At 37.0% G+C, this 23,688-nt stretch overlaps 1 protein-coding gene across 1 annotated transcript in view; it reads left to right on the forward strand.

Annotated features, from left to right (window-relative positions):
- Nucleotides 1–23,688, forward strand: part of HMCN1 (hemicentin 1) — a gene marked incomplete at both ends in the record, with an annotated part of 192,319 nt that overhangs the window by 34,378 nt on the left and 134,253 nt on the right. The window contains 7 exons of the mRNA XM_080622289.1: nucleotides 1,675–1,833; nucleotides 3,681–3,803; nucleotides 14,666–14,837; nucleotides 16,503–16,609; nucleotides 21,049–21,169; nucleotides 21,728–21,991; nucleotides 22,259–22,403. Coding sequence (XP_080478415.1) covers nucleotides 1,675–1,833; nucleotides 3,681–3,803; nucleotides 14,666–14,837; nucleotides 16,503–16,609; nucleotides 21,049–21,169; nucleotides 21,728–21,991; nucleotides 22,259–22,403 — 1,091 coding nt within the window. The remainder of the gene's footprint in view (nucleotides 1–1,674; nucleotides 1,834–3,680; nucleotides 3,804–14,665; nucleotides 14,838–16,502; nucleotides 16,610–21,048; nucleotides 21,170–21,727; nucleotides 21,992–22,258; nucleotides 22,404–23,688) is intronic.

Here is a 23,688-nt window from a genome sequence, read left to right on the forward strand (position 1 = left end):
TTTAATAAAGCTAATACATTTCTGTTCCATAGCTCTACTTAACTGCATTTTCAGAATACCCTTCCTCTACTTTATGAAAATAAAGAAAGTTCATGCTTGTTTTCTGAATAACATTTAGCTCAGCAGTGCTATTTGTAGAAAATAGATTATGTCATATAGAATATTACATGAGACAATAATGTAGTAGACTTAAAGTAGGAATATAGATTTTCTTGTTCCAAGTAGATATCTGTAAAAATTAGCTATTATCTTGATTTTGCTTACAAATTAAAGCTTTCTGTGGAAGAGTCTTTTGCTAAATATGATGTTCCCTTTGCAAAAGCAGGAAAGAAATAACTTGGATATACTGATCTGTCCCATAGGATTGTTCAAACACTGCCAAGGTAAAGTTCTGATGTGTCAAAAATGTTTTTGGAGAGCTATCTCTTGAATTTCAGGCTGTCTGAAGTCGACCACTTGCTTTTCCCATACAAATAAGACTACATTTAGAAAGAATCAACTTACAGAAAGAACAATGGTGATGTACCTATCCTTTAACATAGATGAGAAGTTTATTGTTATTCTTGCTTTGAAATGGGATTAAAGATACTGATGAATTAAAAGTCATTACTGACATGAACATTTCATTGGGGACAGATGAAGTTCTTAAGGGCTGGAGACTGTGGAAGGCCAGGTATTTGGTTTATGTATCTGTGTGAATGTATATTTCAAAACAATTTTTGATGGCATCTCAAGAATTAAAATCAGATGCAACAATTGCATTATCTTTTTTCTTCCTTCCCAGGATTTGTATATTAGAAATAAAAGAAATAACTTTCATATTTAAACTTGAAAGTGCAGAAATCTCTTGCTGTTTGCTGGGGCAGGTTTTACAGTTTCTATTCAGCTCTTTAGAAAGTTCTGTCTTCAATATGCCAAGTTAATTTTTCTGTAAGTTACAGCGTAAGTTATGTAAGTTTCATTTAACAATGTTTTCCTCTAATTCTTAATTTAGGAAGAGATCCTTTTACATAAAGTTGAATAAAGGCATTCTTGGAAGCATTTTGATTGAACACATGGTCTGAAAAATCTCCAGCTATGTAGCTGTCTACTTAGCAACACAGGTCATAGGGAGCAACTCACCTGTGCCCTCTCTGCTAATCTTCCTGCACTGGCTCCCCACAGTATGAAATCTAGGTCAAGTTCTTACTGTTCTGGTATCTAAAGGTCCTCTTGGAGCTTGGTTGGTTGAGAACTGCTTGGTTGTGATCATTTCCCATCTGCTTCTATGACCATGACCTCCTGTGACTGCTGCATACTACAAGAGCAATTAAATTGTCAGCCAGGAAGGGAGCGTGTGATTATAGGAAATGGAGCTGTCACAAGAGCTGCAACTAACCAAAACACGGTACTCCCAAAGATAGGACTGATTACAACACCAAGCATTTTCAGGGCTGACCACAAAGCTTCCTTTGACTTTTATTTCCTCTAAGGAACTGTTGCAGTTGCTGCTTGTGAGTGTGAGTCTTGACAGCAGTCTGCAGAAACTATACAATGCTTAGGATAAAAAAGGTGAATAGGTTATTAGAAGCTGAGAAAGTATTTATGTAGTAACTTATTTGGTATGTCCTTTTTCTTTTTTTTTTTTTTTTTTCTTAAAAAAAAAAGCTTTGTTTTTCTTCTAATTTTGAACAGGGTGGTGGAGACTGTCCAGAGATGAGCATTGGGGCTATAAAGATCGCTCTAGAAATTTCCCTTCCTGGTTCTTTCATCTATGTATTTACTGATGCACGATCCAAAGATTACAGACTTACCCATGAAGTACTTCAACTCATTCAACAGAAACAATCACAGGTACAGGAGTGGTTTACATTTTGAGCTGGTTCATATATTTAATGCCCTGTTTTCTTAATATTGAAGGGTAAAATTTTTCTTATGTGAGACTCGGTGAAACCTTTTTACAGAACAGACCAAAATACTACTGGTTTTGGATTTATTTATTACTGACAATTATTTAATTAATAATTATTAATAATTTAAAAATATAAAATCATAAAAAATATAAAAATATAAATATTTAAAAATATTTAAATTAATTATTAATAATTAATTAATAATTATTTAATTAATTTATTAATTAATCTATTTATTATCGCTACTGGATTTATTTATTTATTTATTTACTTATATTTTTTAATCGAGAATTAACAGATCTGGTTAAGAAAAAGCTTGAAGGAATATTCCTTTTAATAATGTGAATTAAATAGGGAAGGGAAAATGTGGGCCCTCTCCTTAAGGAAACTGGGAAACCTGGTTGGCTGGGATATGGAGAAGGCTGAGATACTCAATGTTTTTGCCTTGGTCTTCACTGGCAAGAGTTCCAGCCATACTGCCTAAGTTGCAGAAGGCAAAGGCAGGGACTTGGAGAATGGAGAGCTGCCCACTGTAGGAGAAGATGAGTTTTGAGATCATCCAAGGAATCTGATGGTGTGCAAGCCCATGGAATCTGATGAGATGCAGGGTCCTGACAGAACTGGTGGATGAAGTTGCCAAGCCATTATCCATCATGTTTGAGAAGTCATGGCAGTCTTGTGAAGACCCCACTGACTGGAAAAGGGGAAACATGACCCCATTTTTAAAAAGGAAAGAAAGGAAGACCCAAGGTACTACAGACCAGTCAGTCTTAATTCAGTGCCTGGCAGGATCATGGAGAAGGTCCTCTGAGAAACTATGCTAAAGCACATGGACAGTAAACGGGTGATAGGTGACAACCAATATGGCTTCACTAAGGGAAAATCATGCATGATCAGCAGGTCATGGAAGGTGATTCTTCCCCTCTACTCCACTCTCGTGAGACCCCACCTGGAGTACTGCTTCCAGCTTGGCGCCCCCCAGTATAAGATCAATGTGGACATGCTCAATTGAGTCAAAAGGAGGGCCACAAAGGCAGGCTGAGAGAGCCGGGTTTGTTCAGTGTGGAGAAAAAAAGGCTGTCTAAAGATCTTCTAGCAGCCTCCTGATACCTAAAGAGGGCCTACTAGAAATATGGAGAGGGACATCTTATAAGAGGAAGTAGCGATAGGATAAGGGGGAACTGCTTTAGACTGAAAGAAGGTAGATTTAGATTAGATATTGGGAAGAGGTTCTTCACTGTGAGAGTGGTGAGATACTGGCTCAGATTGCCCAGAGAAGTTCTGGGTGCCCCATCCCTGGAAGTGTCCAAGTCAAGTTGGATGGGGCTTTGAGTAACCCTCTCCAGTGCAAGATGTCCCTTCCTGTGGCAGGGGGTTGGAACTAGATGAGCTTTAAGGTCCCTTCCTACCCAAACCATTCTATGATTCTAAGTAGTGTAACTGAGCGTACTACCTGTGTATTCTTGGCCAGCTTACCCCTTTTATGTATGTTTTTATGGTGTTCTGAAATAGGTATTCTGTGAAGTACAAGTACAGATAGATCAGTGTTACTTCTAAAGCAATTCTTGTCAGTTTTTCTTCATTGCTGTTTCCTTCAGTAGTGAGTGCAATATGGCTGTCCTTCCTGCAAAGTAATATGAACCCATGTCAAGGGATACAATTCTTTTGTCATGCCTTAATGTTGTCTTTGCAATGTTTTTGCAATGTTTTCCTGAAGTTTGCACGATATACCAAATGATATTTTTGTTGGTGGTTTGGGTTTTTTTGTTTGTTTGTTTTTCAATGTAGGTTGTATTTGTGCTGACTGGAGACTGTGATGACAGAGATCATATTGGCTACAAAGTCTATGAAGAAATTGCCTCGACAAGTTCTGGTCAAGTTTTTCACTTGGACAAAAAACAAGTTAATGAGGTAACTTTGCTTGATTTCTTTAATATATAGAGAATATAAGGTAGAGGCTTATACTCTAAATCTTTAAATGACCTGATCTTGGGTTAGGAAGCATAAAGGGAAATTCTATGTGTACTACTGTTGGTGTGTGGACTCTGATTCACCTTTCTCTTCCTTCTTTTTTATCTATTATATCACAATGTAATTCTGTGAATTTTATTTATGTTAAGCAAGTGTAAACTGCCATATCTGAACAGAACCACATCAACTCCCCTTTGCCTATGCCAGAAGGCTTCCAGGAGGACAGCCTTTAGAATAAGGAGCAGTTCTGTGCTCTGAGTAGTTCTGTGGGAGTGCAGTATTGGCTTAACGAGCATTTTGTTAGCAAGGAAAGAATTACTAATGAGCCTGGACAAAAGTGGTCCTCACATCATGAACAGATAGGTGTGAGCTAGCATGTTTCCACTGTTCACAAAGTGACTGTGGTAACTTTTTAATTGAGCTTATTGTTTTAATACTTTTGACAGCTCTGCTGACCTACTGGTAATCTTGATTGCTGACCCGTAGCCTTGAATTACTATTTTCTTTGAAAACTCCAATGAATCGTAGAGGCAGAAATGAAATTTCAATAGCTCATGAGAAAATAATTTGGAGAGAGATGAAATCACATGTTAGTTATCTGGGGAGCTGGAATTGTTTATAAGTGTTGTAAATATTTTTCCTTTGACTTCCTGGTATAAGGCAATAACTAGATGAGATTTTTTTACTAAAAAGTTACTTCAGTTTGTTCTTTTTCTTTTCTTTCCTGGAATTTGAACAATGAGAGATAAATTTGAACGAATGCTGGAGATAAATTGCAGTTTTCTACTGTTGTTGTCTAGAAATATTGAAGTTCTTATTGGGGATATTATACGGTATTGGCAATGATGATCAAAATGAGGAACTTCCCAAAGGATTTATCCTCCAAAAGTTAGTCTGAAGAAAAGAAATTAGTGATTGGAATTATGTAGTTCCTGACCTGCATTTTGCTCTTATTTGTGTACAAAGGGTAAAATATGTCTCTATGAGACTCCATGAAATCACTTTTTACAGAAGGGATACTGCCAATGGGAAATGCTCCTTGCCAGGATTGAAGTTTTAGGATAAAGTTTTTATTTGATTGCTCTGTTTTTGTTTTCTTCTGGTGTTCAGAGGAGAAAGGGAGCAGAAAAAGCCACTTGTAGGTGGTAGGCAACTTCATGTTCTTAAGTGTTGCTGACATGAACTGTGATGTTGCTGCCTATCGCTGGCTTCTGAATTTCTTGGCACTTTCCTGTTTCCAAAAAAACCAGCTTCTGCTTGAATGGTTTAGTCTGCCTTTGAGTAAGGTTTTAAGCAGAGGATTCCAGTAGCCACTTTCCCCTCCTGCCTGTCTTATCTTGTCATTTCCTTTGAGCAAATAATGGACTCCTCATCTGCATGCTAGATGGCCCGTGGTCTGCACAAGAGCCAGAGACTGTTATCAACAAGTGATGATGGCAGTAGGTGCTAATTCTCACAAGGATTTTTGAGGGAGAGGGAAGAACACACTGTTCCATGTAATTGTATCTTTTTTCAGTGGTGTGTAACAGATCGCCTAGGTAAAAAACTCCTCTAAATCACTTTCAGAAGTCTTTCACAATAACTGCTGAACAATTTGCATTAAAAACAAAACCAAAAGACTCTGAAATAATTTTAGTGATCATGGATCTTACATAAAGCTGTGTCTGGCCTAAGGGACTGTGAAAATGGGTTGACTAAAACACTCATCCCAAATAAGACCTTTGCTGCAGATTTCAGTTCTGGATCAGAAATCCTACTTCCAAGGAGCATCTCCACCAACAAGTGGATGAAAATGAACAGAAGATGTAGTAATCTGCATCAGCTGTTCATGCTATATCCTTCAGACAAGATTCAACAGAAACAAACCCTGCCCTCCTTTTTATCTGATTAGTCAAAATGGTGTGTAAAGACTGAAGTTTATAAATGCTAAAACATATTCACTGTTTTGGGCCTAGAGACAGCTAATGCCGAATTGTAAATTAGGAAAGATCTATAAAGTCACTGACTGAATATCCTGCCAAACCAGTGTCTTGTTTTGTTAAAACATTCTTGATTGCTCTACCCTAGAAAAACCCCAAACAAAGCTATTTTTAGCATATAAAGTTTCAAACCATTGCTTTCATGCTTGCCCTTTGTGCTTTAAGTGATGAATGAAGCAATATATGCTACAAGGGACACAACGAAACAATACCTGATACTTACCCAATGCCTGTGTTATCGAGAAGACTAAGACAGCTTATTGCCTTTTTTTCACTTCTGACAATGATGTTATGATCTCAAATATTACAATTAACTTGGTCACTATTATTGTCAATCGGGAAAGTTGTATTGGGTTCGTTCCACCAAAGCGTGTATATATGAAGATAGAAGTATCTTCATTTATTCGCTGAAGCTCTTCTAACAGTATGAGAGGAAGGTCATATTTTGACAAACTTAACCATGGTTTCTGTGCATTAGATTCATAGAATATTCTTAAAGTCCAAAACACAATTTTTGTTTTTATTATATAATTCTTTTAGATTTTCCATTATTTGGGGTATCAGGTGTACCACCATCTTCAGGGGTAATTCTATACTCAAAAACCATAATAGGTATCTAATAGAGACCAAATATGTTTTCATCATATTTGGTAAAATCTGATTAATTATCTGATTTCTGTAAGGGAAGAAGTGTATTTTGTAATCTGAGCCCTTAAAAGAGAAAGGTTTATGTTCAAATTTACTTTTGAAGTACTTTTAAAAACTTGAGCATGCTCCTGTACTTAAATTCCAATTGAGTGGTCTTTGCTTACTAGTTTTTTCAAGCTGCTCTCTAGTTTTGACTTTTTTTTGGGGGTTTTTTATCTTATCGAATTAGTTCTAAAATTAATGTCCTTCCATCCAACAGAACTGTACCATTCTCATTTTGGTTCCAGTGTCTTGGAAGGGTAGTTATACTTGTTTTAGCAAAGCATTTAAGTCCTGATCCTGAAAGGTGTTTTTTTAGAGTGAAATTTCCTTGCCTGTGGTGAGGTTGCAGAGGTTAAATTCTCCTGTTAGGAACAGAATCTACATTTTCATAACCATATGCAATTTAATTGTATCTTTCCAGAAAGTACTAATTTTGACTTGATGTTGTATGACACCACACTTACTTATTCCCGACATAATAGAGTATTGTAAGGAAATTCCTGTAAATAATTCTGATGCTTAAAGGTTTGAACTGATGTCATCACTGGTGTTAGCACGAACAGTGATCATCATCAGAGTATGAATTTGGTACAGCTTAAAAACAGTGATTAATTAGTCATTGGTGGTTCACACCATGCCTCCAGGTAATTCTGATTGTTTGCGGTTTAAATGAGTCATTACTGTGTCTGATGAATTGTATGGATAAAGCTGGGAGTTCACAAGAACAGAGGATGAATGGTAGTTTTCCATTTCTTCTAGTATTGAAACACTTACTTTATTTTTCTTATTCTAGCCTTCCTGCAGGAAGGGAAAATTTTCCCTAGGTTGCTTAAAAATGCAGCTTTCTTACTGATTTTTTTTGAAGTAGAAATAGATGTTCATATACAGAACATTGAGCTGAGGAGAATTGAGAGCATTGTGTTGACTTTGGTGGAAAAAGGGATTTTGCAGAGAGACTTGAAAGGTGGATGAGACTGAAGGGGTGGGGGATGGGGAAGAGTTTTGAATAGGTAAGAAATCTGTGAATAAAGTGCTGATGTGAATGAGAGGAGATGGGGAGGGGACTGAAGACAGGGATTGGACAAGACTGGTAACAGAACATGTTGAAAAGAACGGCACAAAAAGGTCATTCTTGAAAGGAAATTGCAGAAGGTTAATGTCTGTAAGATCATGTGGGTCTGAAATGGAATCCAGTATTCTTCACACTCATGAATGCTTTGCTGTAAATGCAAGTCTCTAAAACCCAATGGAAAAGCATCCTGTTTCTCCTGGCTGCTAGTTCTTGCACAGAATGGCAACTTGGGAGTAATGCTGACACAGCTTAGGTTAATGTTGGAGGTCTCTAGTGTGTTATGAACCAAGCGTATGTTTGGATGATGCTACATGAGGAAGAAATTGTAAATTTTGTTTCATTTTGTTAAAAACATAAAAGGCCCCTCCACTGTTTTACAAGAATTATAGGAAAATGACAAAGCCAAAAATTCAAAATTATACCTTAGAAAAAAGGTTTCTTGCATAGTCTTGTTTCTTGCCTTCTCTTCTCCCACCATCCAAAACAGTCAGTATTCATTTTCATAGGAAAACAAGGAATGGTTTCATGGGAGAGACAGCTGAATACTGCCTTGGATAGTACACTTCTGCTCTGAAAATATGTACTGTACAGTGAATGCCAAACAAGGAAAGGAAAAAAAAAAAAAAAGGTTACAGCTGTCTTTTCTCCATTTTATATGAAAATTGGGTTTTCTGGGAAAAAAAAAGAGACTGTGATCATGTGCATAAGGACTGTCATGAACCAACTGCAAAAGGATATTGTAAAGACTGTTGAAAGGAGGCATGCTTAATCCTTACGTTTCCTAACTTTGAGGAGCTTGAGATTCAACTCTAAAAATATGCTTTGTTTATGATTTATTTTCATAGTATAACTTTCACATGCAGTGAATCATATTTTTAGATATGCATTTGAGATCATTATTAAAATATTTTTCTCTTTGGGTGGAAGAGAAAAATAAGTGTAATAAGTGCATATACTTAAGCAATTAAACGGTTAACTTCAAATCCTGTTGCTTTGACTGTTGGAGAAATATTCTTGAGACCCAGAATAAACAAATGGGAATAGAGACCATGCTCCATAGATTTTTCCAGGTTTCAGTATGCATTCCAAGAAATGACCTGACAGCAGGGCAGGTTGCTAGAACAAAATCTCTGGAGGAATGTTGTAAATTATTTCTGTATTTGCCCTTCCCCCTCAAATAATATCAATCAAGTCACATTTTGGCAGAACAACAAAGCTGCTGTTGTTTTGGGGGCTTTCTATAAGAGTCTCAAGGGCGCCCCCCCCCCTCCCCCAACAATCTACTTCCAAACCAGTGTTACAACAGTATTGCAAACCTCTGAGGAATGACAGAGCTGGGAAATGGATCTCCCGGAGTTGCCTATTGAACTTTGGGGAAAAATTTAACTATACAAGCAAGTTACTGCCAGACTTAAGACAGCTGGGTTATTCTGTTGCTTTGCATTTTTATTTCTGAAATTGAAAAACTGTTAGAAACTGAAGTCGGGTTCTACTCTGAATTTAAGACTCCTACTTGTTCTCAATAGCTTCTACTTCTGCTATATACTTGAGTTCATACCAAAGGTGTTCTTGCTTTCTTTTTTCTGAAATGACAGTTGCACAATGTAATTCTTCCCTGGGAGGGTGCATTTTATTTTAAAGGAATTTTAGCTAGGGTTTACAGCATTTGCTGTCATATTTAAGTACTTGATTGCTTTATCTGTTCACATAACACTCCTGTGTGGTTTGGCTAATGCAACAACTTGGCAGTTATGCAAAGTAATCTCACAAACTAGAAATACAAGAATGAGGACAAAACCCTTGTCAACTTATTCTGTACAATTATAGGAACTGAAAGGTCTAAAAATAATACTTTATATAACTAGATCAATATGTATGTATACATAAATGTATATAAAAATACATTTCCATATGCCTGAGGTCAGTCACAGTTGGCATAATGTGTGCTTGAGAGCCCATGCATAAAGTTTAGTGTTGGTTAGACTTCCCTCAAGATCTTGAGCAAGCCCCACTTGAGTTACTGTGAATACAAAGTAAAAATATAAAACATATATGTCTGCTCTTCAGAGCTTCACAGATTTCAAAAGCAAACTCTTACTTTACTTTTTTTTTTTTTTTTCCCAAAGTAACAAATGGTAGGAGTTGCAGAAGTAGGAGGTACTTCTTTTAGAATCTTGGCAGTGATTTGTTTTCATGTCCTCACTACTCAGCTGTTGGAATGAAAGAAAAAAGATCAAACTCCCAGTTGTATGCTGGGTGGAAGAGTTCAATCCACTAACTACTAGCTCCTTTGGAAAAATCCATGACAGCTAGTCCCTGTCATCTTCCACTTTATGTGCCCAAAAAGACAAGGAAAGATAATAGAATTGTGTGTCATTAATACTGAAAGATAATCAGAACCAGAAGAACCTTATGATGTGCTTCAAGAGCACGCGTAGGTGTTCTCATTATGTAAGATGCACAGATGACAACCTATTATCCTTGAAATTTGTTGCACACCTGAGATGAAACTATGACAATACTTCTCTTTTAATTTTACATTTATTCCATTCGATAAATTATCAAACTGTAGTAGGTGACCAAAAGGGTCTACAATGCACTTGCATAGTGAAAGACTGTTTTCATTTATAACAAAAAACATCTTGGTGAAGGTTTAAAACAGAGAAGTTTGACTTTAGTCTCTGTTCACGACTCAGACTGGGTCTTGGTAAATGTTCAAATATTTTTACATCCCCAGAATTTGTTTTCATTGCCTGCAAATTATCTAGTTCCAGCAGGGACCACAAAACAGTGTGTACTCAGTTGAAAATTCCCTTAATTCAAACTCAGTTGGTTTAAATTGATCCAGAAATCCAAGACTGAGGTGTTTGTGGGGTTTTGTTGTCTGGTTTTTTTGTTTGGTTGTTTGGGTTTTTTTAACAGTCAGTTTGAAGCCTTCTGAAAGCAGATGGATATATCCTCACCTTGATTAAAACAAGCGTGGTCACATAGAGTGAATCCTATGTTTGATTGTCTCAGCAAAGAAACCAAGACCTAAAGAGTTGGTTGCCTTCCACACGCAGAAATGGCTGATGTCTGGTCACTGGGAACATGCCCAAGAGGTGCTCATGGTTTGTGTTTTAAAGAAAGGTGGCCCAGCAGAAGTTGAAACCAGTCTTTTTATGCCAGATAGGTTTCTTCTGTCCAAAGACCAGTAAACTTCTTTGAAAGAATCAGAGCAGAATCACATTTGCAAGTATACTGGTTTCAGCAGTGGATCTATGAAGAGTTGGGCTGCAACGTAGGCTCCTCCTTTCCTGATGCTGTGTGAACTGGTGTGCAGATTTTTGTGGTAGTGTTTGAATTGCCTTTATAGTTAACTGAAATGACTTCGTTGTCACTGACAGCGGAAAGGAGTATATTGAATTCATGTCACTTTCTTTAGTGAAAATTCCTTTTCTAATTTGAAAATGTTCTTTATTCTCCTGAAGTACATTAGACTGCTGTGCATCATTAACTGTTGCCTGTGTTTTCAGTGATAGGCAACAGTTAAGCAGTTAATTAAAGCCTCATATAATTAAGCTTTGAAATAAATGAGTGTTAGGAACAATTTCCATGGCTCAGCTCTCCTGTCTACCAAAAAGGGTGTCTGGGGCTCAAAAGTACCTGTTTTGACAGACTTTTTTTTTTTTTATTTGCTTGCTTGTTTTGAAATAAAGGGTTGCATCCTGATAAACTTTCCACTGCCTCCCACGTTTGTAGAAGTAACATGGTCCTGCAGATTGAAATGAACTATACTGTGTGAAAGTGAGATTTGTTTTAAAGGAGATCAATATAATGTAGTAGAGCAAAAGATGTAATTGGAGGAAAAAAACCCACAACAAACACACACAAAAGTTTTAGAGCTGAAAGGACCTGTCTAAAATTCTGTTCCTGAAGTTGTATACTGTGGGGTTTTGGTGACTGTGGTTTAAGACATTTTCCTCCTCTTTGATCGGTTGTTTTCAATCCAGTTGTTTTTAATTATTCTATGATTCTAATGATCTGGCTTGCAGCATGACCCCAGAAGCAGATAGGTAGGGGCAGTGAACTTTAGAAAGGAGAATGAGCAGTTGCAAGGAGGAAAGAGAAAGGAATTCTTTATGCTGGTTGCACCTCAGAAACAATTTCCATATTCCTGTAGAATGGTTTATAAGTTTCAGTAATGCTTACAGATTGATCTAGGTAGAATTGCATTTTCTTTCCACTGGTGTTTTCTGGCTTGTATTCACAGTGAAATAATGGTTTTAATAGAAAACTAAACAAGTGATAAAGAATCTTTCATGAGGTTAAAGTATGGAAACGCACTAAGTTGCTGAAAGCTTAGACTTTCTAACTCTTTCCAAGTGTGAGTACTAAGCACAGAACTAGTCCATGACTGCTGGAATGTGCAGTTTGCCATCTCCACCTTGCCTGTTGCTGTGGTTGGTGTTTGCTGCTTAGGAAGAGGCATGTCAGATTGATGGTCAGGAGTTGAAGATGAGGTAGTGATTACTAGAAGACCCCTAAAACGTGTCATGGGAGCTAAAACTGTTACCTGATTTTGTTGTTAAAACAAATGAACAAAACATCTGCAAAACAAAACCCCACAAACCAAAAAGTAATTTGGAAATAACAGATCAGGGTATTTTTCTCCTATCATATCTATGTTACACTGTCATTTTATCAAATTTTTAGCTTGTTATATTAACCCTTCTGAGCTTAGGAAAGAATTTTGTATATAATTATCAATGTTATTCCAATTCCTGTAATGATGCTTTTACCTTGTGACTTGATTTCATTAGGGACTGTAGTGATAGGACAAGGGGTAATGGGCTAAAACTTAAACAGAGGAAGTTTAGATTGGATATAAGGAAGAAATTCTTTACTGTAAGGATGGTGAGGCACTGGAATGGGCTGCTCAGGGAAGCTGTGAATGCTCCATCCCTGGTGGTGTTCAAGGCCCAGTTGAACAGAGCCTTGGATGACACGGTTTAGTGTGAGGTGTCCCTGCCCATGGCAGAGGAGTTGGAACTAGATGATCTTAAGGTCCTTTCCAACCCTAACTATTCTATGATTCTATGATTTATTTTGCTTAAGTTTCTTGAAATGACTTTCAGCTAGACTGGAAAATCCTTTTCTTCTGAAAATTCATATTTTACAATTAGTTTAAAAACTTACCCATGGAGTTAAGATTCTGGATTAAAAGGGAAACTTTTCCATATACCTAATACAAAAAAGTGTCATACTCATTTCTATATATACTGAGTAGAAGAGATTGACGTTTCTTTTGGAAGCATTTTTGGAACCAAATGTATAATTTCTAAAGGTAAAACTTAAAATTGGCTGGATCTTTTTGAAGCCTGTTGCAGGCTTGTCTAAAATAAATACAGTTCCTGAATAGCTGGTGTCACTAGCTGTTGCAGAAACTGTGTTTCTCTCATGGGTCATGTTACTTCGTGGATTTTGAGTAATTAATAGTTAATTTTACTGTTGCTTTTTTCTGTTCTTTTGAAAGCATATCCAAATACCTTGCTTGCTCAGACCCTTATGGAGAGGGCACACAGCTTGCTTGTTACATGGTCAATGCTGTTTCACTTCACATTGTGTTGGAAGCATTCAGCATGTCTCAGGTTAGACTTTACTGATAGGGGAGGACAATAATTTATGAAAATGTTCCCTCACCATTTCAAATGCATTTTGAATTATGCCCTTCACTTATTTAAACTTCTTTCACATTTGCACAAAGGTTGCTAAGCATTCATACTGTAACATATAAGAACAAGTACACTTTAATTTAAAACAGCCTAGAATCTAATTTCTATCACAAAGCTATCTTACACAGAAACAGAAACCTAGGGTATAACTCATATTTTTAAATTGAGAAAGTATGCAAATTATGCCCAACAAGCCAAGGAAAAGGCTTTTCTGGTCTAGTGTGTTGAATGGGGTCCTAGAACTAAGGATTTACTCTTCAGCCGTCTACTGCTGGTAGGTGACAGGTTAGTTTATTGTTGGTTTCCAAGTCTTGCACACTGACCAGTTGAAGTGGTGTAACTGAATGCTCCTTTAAAACATGTGGTTAACTATTTTGACAGGCCAGGTGTTTTCTGGGGGTAGGTTGGGTTTTTTGATTGCAGTGGGCTAGTCTTGACTAACACCTGAGCTCCCACTCAGCTTCTTGCTCACCCTCTGCAGCTGGGCAGGGAGAGAAAATAGGAGGAATGGGTGAGAAATATTCCGGGTCAAGAAAGACAGGGAAATAACTTACCAGTCACCCCTGAGGGCAAGACAAATTTGACTTAAGGAAAATTACTTTGTTGCTAATTGAAATAGATATTTAATTACTCATTCAGGTAGTGGGAAACAAACAAGTATGAACACCTTTCGCTCCCCTTTCCCAAGCTCAACTTCACTCCTTTGTTTTCTCTTGAAAAAGGTGATGCAGACCTCTGCTTTTCCCCCCTTTCCTCTCCCCATTCTCCTCCTCCTCCCTTGATAATCATTGGCTGAAATGTTTAAAGTTAAGGACTATAGTTCTGTAAGGCACACATTGTTCCCCTATACACTGACCTGCATGATGTGCCTAATAGTAATTAGTATCAGGTGTTTGGGGAGCGTGGGGTGGAAATTGAAAAAGTCCATAAACGCCAATTAGTCAGTACATATGAATAAGGGAGTTTTCCTTCTTGCTTCAGGTAATTAGTAGTTAGTTGACGATCACAAATATGCATAGATTTGTACCCTTAATTCCTTTTTGAAAGTGTACACTTGGGTGTTGTGTGGAGGTGTATCCAAGTATGTATCTGTACTCCTTTAAACATCATGTTGACTGTGGCTTCAAGTAGTATCTCCTATTGAAAGATACATCACTACTGTGTTTGCTCAAGTTGATGTGGTAGCTGTATGTCATAAGACAGTAGTATCATAGGTGGAAGTAGTGATCTATTATAATAGAAGTTAACATGGAATCTCTAGAAGACAGTAGAGACAGTATTTCATCAGAAAATATTTCAACAGCAAATACTGTTGACGGCATAATAACAACTTGTTTTTTCTTCTAGGTATTAAAATGGGTAGAAGAAGCCGTTCAAGCCTCCAAAGTGCATCTCTTGTCTACAGACCATTTGACAATGGCTGTAAATACTTGGCAGATCCCTTTTGATCCAAGTCTGAAAGAGGTTACAGTGTCCTTGAGTGGTCCTTCACCAGCAATTGAAATTCATGATCCATTAGGTGAAGTAGTTTATGCCTTCTTTTGTAATAACAAAAAGAGGTGAATGAAAAAACCCAAATCTCTACTGCCTCCAATAGGGAAACATTCTAAACCACTTCCACGTTCTGAAAACCAGTATCAGTGTTTCAGGATATTTTAAATTTTATTTTATTTTAAAAATATAGAATCTTTGGATATTGCACTACTGACATTTAAGTTAATCCAGGAGATCCAATTCTTTGACTTGGAGAAAACTGGAAATCTCCCTGTTCTGACCACTTCATTTCAGCTCCATCTACTTTCTTACTGTTTGTTCTTGTATTCCAAATTTCTAGACACTTTTGTTTTTCATGTATTTATGTAGGCACTGAACCATCGTTTAAGGGTTATACATGATGGTTGTATTTTATGTGATGAAAGGTAAATCGAGCTCTAGATTCTTTGAACCCTAAGGGTGCTCAGAATCAAACCCTGTCTTGTGCCCATCTCTAGCTGAACCATGTGTGAGAATGCAATGGCAGAATTGGATATCAATTTGTAATTGAAGGCATTTTTTTTTAACAAACTACTGTTTGTTCTTATGTTGATGCTTTAAGAACCCGGAACAGGAAAGAAATTCAGATCATACTTTATATTCTCTGAATGGCTATGGCTAAGGTTATAGCTTAAGTTTTGGTATCTTTGAAATATTTTATGCATTAAATGAGTTCCCTGCAATATAACCTGGCCTGTCTTCCACTGAGGCATTCTTGTTTGTTTTCAGGAAAGAAATTTGCTTATACAGTGTCTCTTCAAACCATGATGATGCACAATCCTGGGTGCAACTGTCAAGCTTAGATGAAGTTGACCCAATCTGTATGTTTTCCTTAGCTGCAGTTGACACCTCATCTGTATGTTTTCCTTTCTTATTGGTTAGCTCCATGCACATAAATCCACATAGTTTCACTGAAGTTAGTTGGGGCATATCTAAAAAGGCCTTAAAAATTGGTAATGGGACATCCCATTCTCAATTTCAGCTTTCCCTTTAGTGCTGAGGTACTTCATAGTTAGCCTTGAGAGAGAAAAATGCCTCTATAGAGAACCAGTGTCTGCATGCAACCATCATATATTTGTATGTACAGGTCTACACACAAAATGTGGTGCAGTATGAAAATTTACACTCTGTAATGGATATCTAACAGGCTGCTAATTCCCTGTGAAGATTTTGTTTGTATTCCTTCTTTTAGTCACGCTTACCCCCCTTTGCCAGGAGAACCTGGTTTGTCAGTATTTTTACTGTGGAATTTATCTTGCTTGAAATAAGCTTAGAGGGCGGAAGAGTAAGTGGGCTGGCTGTTAGGTTAGGGCAAGTCTAAGATATCCTTCAGGGGAGTTTGCTTCTGTGCTGCCTTCTTTCACTGAAAGTGGAGTATTTTCTGTGAATAAGACAAGCTACTTTTCTTACAACTGGATTTCCCACAGCTCTGTATTGCTGCAGGCTGTATCAGTTTTCCCAAGTGAATGCAAAGATTGAAAATAAATGAGCATTTTTAGTATTTTAACAAAGTATTAAGGGGAATTTTGACTGTTGTAAATTGTCATTCACTGCTGAATGTATCAAAAATCAAGTATCAAAAATGCATCAGTACAGAACAATAATACTGTAGTTACTCCCTGGTTGTTTTTTTTTTTGGTTTTTCTTTTAGGCAAGCAAATTGGTAAAGGATCAGGACTGAATGAATTGCTAAACATCCACAACTCTGCAAAGGTAGTAAATGTCAAAGATCCAGAGCCTGGAACATGGACAATTAAGGTAAAATTTTTGCAGAAATCATTTATAACTTGTCTTATAGCTTAAAAGAGGTTGTATACTGATTGACTACATTTAACATAGATATTCGTCGATAAGTTTGTTTTATAATAAATATCTTTTCTTACCTATATGTTGTGACTTATTTAGAAGGTAGTAGTACACAACCCTTATCAACATAGTAACATATTAGATGTTACTATCTTACATCAATTTCTTGGGCCATTCTTTCCTTTGGATGGCAAGAAGTTGAAGTGAGCACCAAAATTCTGGACTCTAGTGTAGAGGGAGCAGGCACTTTGGTAGGGTTTTTGCTGTGTGTAACATGTTTGGAAGATGGGGAGAGGGAGATGATGTGCCCTTTTCAGGCCAGAGATTACATTAGAAGGTTCTTGAAGTCAATAAATATACATTTAATTTGAAATCCTTATCAGTAAAGTATTTCAATACTACAGTATGGTAAATAAATTTGTCCATGTGAGAGCTATCCTAGCACATAGAGTTGCAGAATGCACCCTAAAGGAACTGGAAATGTTAAGAAGTTAAGATAAAAATGATCAGCAGTTATACCCAACAAGAATCATAAACTCTGCTGAAATGGTCTTCTAGAAACTGACTGTAGTGACCCCTAAACTAAGCTCCCTATGTGAAAGGTTGCTACTCCTACAACAGAATGTAAGAAAGTTCCTTGAGTTTTGCTGAAGGATCCTTACACTGGTCACGATTAATATGTACTGAAAGAGATGAAGAGCAATCATACTGGCTGGTTGTGACAGTTGTAGCAATCAACCAGCTCCTGGTTAATGATAGATTAACATACTTGCTTCTGAAATGGAAGAACAAAATGTCTTAGTGATGAAAGGGCCATTTGGAACTATGGTTCTAGAGGATTTTCTCTGGGTGGCAGTGCTATTTCAAATGTTTGCTGTTGGTCACAAGTGAGTGCTGTATCATGGTTGTGAGGCATGTGGTGAAAATGTGTAAAGGCAATAACCTCCAAAAGAGCTTATGACCTGCTGCTACACAAAAGAGCATGGGGCTATGAGCTGAAGCCAGGGTAGCTAAGAACTTTACCATTCATAGATCAGTAAATGTATATATAAAACAGGTATAACTCAGGAACAGAAAGCGGATTGTTTAGATCACCCTTAACCCTAATTTAGCAGAGATTCAAGTTAAGACAGTTTAGCAGGCCAAAAACTTGCATACCTGAAACCATAACAGGAAAAAGGGATGAGCAAGAGCACTCTTATTATAATATAGTAAATTCTGAGACACCTTAAAATCTCTGCAAGGCTTAACTGTTTATGTAGAAATCACACTTTTTAACTATGTTTTGTGGACAAATTATCTTCAAACAAATGCAGTTGAATCTGTACCTTGAGCTGGTTTGTAGGGGACAGCATGTTGTGACACAGGTGCTTAGGGTGGGGGAGAGGAAGGAATGCATAATGAACTACAAGTTTTCACATAATCTTTTCAACTCTTGTGTGACTGTGACCTAAATTGACTTGTGCTTTGTCTTATTGTTATATACTTTTTTATGTAGGTAAAGCAGCATAATCGCAGCTTTCCTAAACTGCTCTGGAAAAAAATCATACTGATATAGGTCCCTTCCAACTATACTATTCTATTCTAGAAGTGTAAATACTATAGCGTCATTTTTGAGGAGGAAGTCAACTGTGTAAGGTACCTTCATAGCCACATTCACAATGAGGTATACTGAATGGATGCATGCTGCATAGGGCTGTGTCCATGACATAAGCACAGAAGGAATTTGAAAATTACTATTAATTCAAATAAAGCACTGTAGGGACCTATTGATACTGTTGCAGAACTGGAGCTAGAAAGCATGTTGAGCGCAGCAACTCTATGGAGAATTGTTCAGATATCTGACAATGCTTCTAGGACCAGAAATGCAGAAAAACCTGGTACAGAGATAGCCTGGTGGTCTAGTAACATCAGACATATTGGGAACTGAGAGAACTTCTACAGTCAGTTGCTTAGTCTTCAACTGTGTAGCTTGTTGCAGTCCTTTAGGTTAAGCATGCAATCCAGCAAACATTCAGTGCCCTGCAGCACAGAGAAACAATGCAGAAAAAATCAAAAGCCCAGCATGATCTCTTTCTGACCCTGCATGGCTGTTGCTAAGCCGAGACCTTTTTGGATGTGAGCTGAGCCATGTGGAATTATTTGTGTATGCCTGCACTGTGTTGCCCAAATTTCTGGATTCCAGTAGTTGCTGGAAGAGGAGCTTATCACTCTTTTAGGCTCAATGTGTAATACTCAGTGCTAATAAGGTCTTCAAAAGCTGAGCCTGGCACTCACCATGGTGCAAACTGCCAAGTCGCTCAGCTGGAATCAGGCCAGCATGCTCAGCTAGATGCAAACCAGTCCTGGCTAAAGCATCAGGCTGCTCCTGCAGTGAGGGCCTTTAATTTTTTTTGGTTTTGTTTTTCTAAAATCAACATAATGCTGTCTCCAATTCTGTGGAGAATAAGGCATTCAAATGTAAGCATTTTTGGGTAAAAAACCAAAAAAAAACCCAGTATGGAAAACAGTTGAAATATTGTAATTACGATAACTTCTATGAGTAAACCAGGTCTTAATTAGGCTTGTGCAAAGAGTTTATATAGGAATTTGTCACTGGAAGTGCACAAAGTTATCATTCTAGTATGATAACAAATCATGGTGAGCTAAACAGCATTAGCCACTGCTAGATCAACTGGAGAATTATAAAACCAAGAAGATTCCACCGTAATCCACAAGCAAGTGTTGGTGTTATTTCAGTGTTCAGTGAATTCTTTAAATCACAGCTTTGAGTATTGTAAAATGCATAGTATGCAGTCCGATTGCCTTCTGTGCTGCAGAACACCTCTAGTTGCCTTGAGGTATTGGAATTATGAGGACATCAAATATGGGTATGTATTTTATAACTAAGTTTTCCTTCCAGGTCTGCTTCATTACAGATTTTTCTGAGGTGAAAGGCTAACCAAATAGAAGCAAATAGAGGTTGTTTTAATCAGGTAGACATCAATTTGTCATACTGACTAAATGGCTGATCCTAGAAAGCTAGTTACAAGAAACAACTGTTCAATATTCATATGCAGCTGTATCAGAGGTGGTTACTAAACTGAAGAAATTGTGTATTTGAGAATGGATCAGATAATACTCTTTAGACAGATAAAGCCCAGTGGAATTATTTCATTTTAATTGATTTTCTTTCACATTGCAAGTCTTGTGTGCTGTATCATCTCCCTGAAAAAAATATCTGTGTAGGTTCTAATGCAGATTTGATCTTGGAATAATATAGTTTAGATATCACTCTTCACAGCCTCTTGATTCTTACCACACTTCCCCCCCTCACACCCCCCACTCCCCCTCTCTTTAAAATTGTCCATAGTTTTGTCATTGTTAAGTCTGTAAAAATCTAACCCCATGCTCAGTGCAGTGCAGCAGTGGTGGGGTTTTTTTTGGGTGGTGGCTATGTTTTGGCTTCTCACGTCCCCAACACTCTAAGGGCCCCTGTGCACCCTTGGCAAGTAGCAGCTGTCCTTTTTCTTTCTCAGCACAGAATGATAGAAAGTACCATAAAGATAAATTGAAACAATTGTAAGATTGAGGACTTGCATAAAAGCAACTGTACCCTCAAACAACATAAAGCTCGAACAACATAAAGCTAAGCCTTTTCAAGAGTGGGTGGACAGGTGGGGGCTGTTTGTTATTATTCCACACACACCTCCCTCCCACCCCACCATTAAACCAGAATGATGACCTGGAGGTGAAGAGTAGAGATGAGAAGTACTTATGTATCTTGTGCTTTCCAATTGAGACCTTGGCTGGGAAAGAAATGAATCATTAATATACAGTATTGATTGAAGTTGGTCTCTATTTTTTCATGAAATGCAGTGCCTATGATGTCTGCACATGTCTCATGGGTAAAATTAGTTTTGTGCATGTTTAAAAAGGGAGCTTACTAATAAATGTAAAGGGAAGATAAATTATCATAGCACTGGAAATAAATTATTTATATATATTATCAGCAAAATTTTTACACTAATTAGTCTGTTGACTTGTGTTTCACTTACTGTTTCATAGTATACTTCATAATGATCAAAATCTTAACTTCTATGCAGTCTCCCATTACAGTAGCAGGCATGTGACAAATGGTTGCTGCTCTTGTGTATTTGTGGTATGATTTATCTCTGAGACAAATTGCATCTTTTTGCTGACACTACAATCGTAGGGTCCAGTATCTAAAAGTAAAACATTACTAAAGGCATTTTTACTTACAACTTTTGACATAAGCCTCCATACTATCTTTTGGGTTTTTTTTAATGAAAGCTGAAGTCTATCTACTGAACTCAGTGGCTGAATCAGAAATTCTGCAACTCCTGAAATGCTGATTATGCACATGGTCTTTCAATCTGTCGCTTTTTCAGACCTCAAGCAGTGGAAGGCACTCTGTTCGGATCACAGGTCTCAGCACTATTGACTTTCGAGCTGGGTTTTCTAGAAAGCCAACATTAGACTTCAAAAACACATCCAGCAGGCCAGTGCAAGGTTCGTTTCCATTTTAGTCCATGGTAAACAATATTCATTTTGGGGCCTACAAAGTGAAGTAGAACTCTGTGATGGTCTCTCTGGTGAACTTTAAATCTCAGGCTGCTGTTGGTTGGTTCTTGGGACTTGACTGTGAGAGCACAGCCAACATTCCTATTTTATCATACTACAGTATAACTTTCTATTAGTTTTTTTTTTTTTCCCCCACATAAATCTGGGTATTTTTAGCTATGAAATGCTTCCATATTGCCACACTGTTTCTCTTACTTTTGGAGCTTCAGAAAAAGTCTTTGGCTCTGAAGCACAGTGAGGAGTTAATAAAGAGGCTGCTATTTCAGAAACACCTGTTGGAAAACAGTAATTTAAATCCTAATCAGTGTTGTGTCTCTTGACAGCTAATAAGCAGAGCACAGCTTAGTTTTTTGCTGCTTAGTATGTAAGAGTTGAAGCTGAATGGTGCATTCATGGGGTAGTGAGCCATACATATGGAATTTAACTCTTCATTTTTAATTATTTATTTCTTTTAGCACTTAAAATAGCATGTTTCTGTTTTTCTAGGGATTCCTACCTTCGTGCTGCTAAATACCACTGGGATCTTTCTTCCAGCTAGAGTAGACAGACTGGAACTTCTGAGTATTACAGGGGAACTTCTTAAGACCTTGCCTGTGAAATACTATCCTGAAAGAAAGCCCTATGGACTGTGGAATATTTCTGACTTCATTCCACCAGATGAAGCCTTTTTTGTTAAAATAACGGGCTATGACAAGAACGATTATCTTTTTCAGAGAGTTTCAAGTGTTTCATTTTCTAGTATAAATCCTGGTAAGAAATTTTTGCCTGTCTTGAATTTATATTTCTCATATCTAAATCAGTTAAAATTGATATCTAGTATTTTTTTTTCAGACATACAAGTACTTTCTGTGCTGCCTCCTTCCAGTGTTCCATCTCTACATTGTGATGGACAAGCTAATGTTGCTATTTAGTAACTATAACTTAGTCAAAACCTGAATTTTCCTTTAATAAAAGGAAAAGATATCATATATGTTCATAACTACCAATAATCTTTAGGGGAATATTTTCTTTCTTCAGATGCTCCAAAAGTTACAATGCCCACCAAGACTCCAGGGTATTATTTACAACCAGGGTCTGTTCCTTGCCATGTAGAAAGTCTTATACCTTTTACTCAGCGTTTTACTAAAAGTGGAGTAAAACTAGGAGTGGATCAGTTCTTTAAGTAAGTATTGATTTCTTTTTTTTTTTTTTCTTTTTTTCCTTAATGCTGTTTTATTTCTGATTTATAGTTTATGATTTCCATTTATCATTTACTGTTATATACTGCTTATATCCTGTTACTTCCATTCTGTATTTTTTGCCGATATTCATTATGCATGTTTCAGGAGGGTGTACACTACGTATAGATGATGAAAACTTACGGTTCTAGCCAAAATCCCTCTCAAATGTGTATTCTTAAATTGTGGTAAACCGTAATACTGTGATAAATCTTAAAAGTTTTGTAAACTAGTATGGTAGCTAGTTTTGTTGGTGTTTTGTTTTTTTTGTCTTTTTCTTTGGAGCACACCACCGCCCCCATCCCTCGGATACACAGATGATTACATAACGTACATTCTAGCATTCAGTAGCAGGTACATGACTACCAAAATAAATATATTGAGACACTCCTTTGTACATTGGCAGTATGAAATACTGCAGCTTTTTTAATAATTATTTTTATGAGGTGCCATTTACATTTAGTCATTCCCAGCACACGCTTAAGCAGCTAACTCTTTCCATTTTATAGTTATCAAAGTATCCACTTCTATTCCTTGCTTTTCACATATCTGGCACCTTTATGATTATGCTGCTTTTTTCATTTTTGTATTACAGACCAGGTGAATGAACAGATTATCCAAGTTATTTTAACAAAATGTGTCTCAAGCCAAGTATTATTGATCACATTTAAATAGTCTCTAATTTGTCTTGTCTGTGTTTTATTAGTATTGAAGTTCCATACAGGATTTGTCCAGTTTATTATTTCAATGCAGATTTGAGCTGTATTATTGCTCTCTATTGATTGAGTTTGAGTTTTGGTGACAAGTTGTCGTCTTTACTCAAATTTTTTATTTTCTTTTCTAATACATATTCAAAAAGTAAAAGGTTTGTAAGTTGAATATTATTGTTCTGTCATGACAGTTGACCATGTGAAAATACCGTTCAGATGAATATTCATTGTGTTCTTGAAGTGAACATACTCAGAATTTAGGGGTTTTTTTCTATTTTGATTTCAGAGTTACAATGAGCTGTAGTAATAATTGGTAACTTTAAATGAGTAACGTGTAGGAAAAAAATTCTCTAAAATTGCAGCAGCTTTGTTTTTCTAAATTTCTGTATCCTGTGATGGTCTAGTAAGAAAATTTGGATGTTGATTAACATCCTACTGCATTTCTGAGAAGTCTGATTTAGGTGACCCAAAACAGTAGTAGGCATCTCATTCCAGTGAGAAACCAGTGGGAACTGAGTAC

This window comes from Psittacula echo (genome assembly GCF_963264785.1).
Source record: "Psittacula echo genome assembly, chromosome: 7".
Classification (NCBI taxonomy): domain Eukaryota; kingdom Metazoa; phylum Chordata; class Aves; order Psittaciformes; family Psittacidae; genus Psittacula; species Psittacula echo.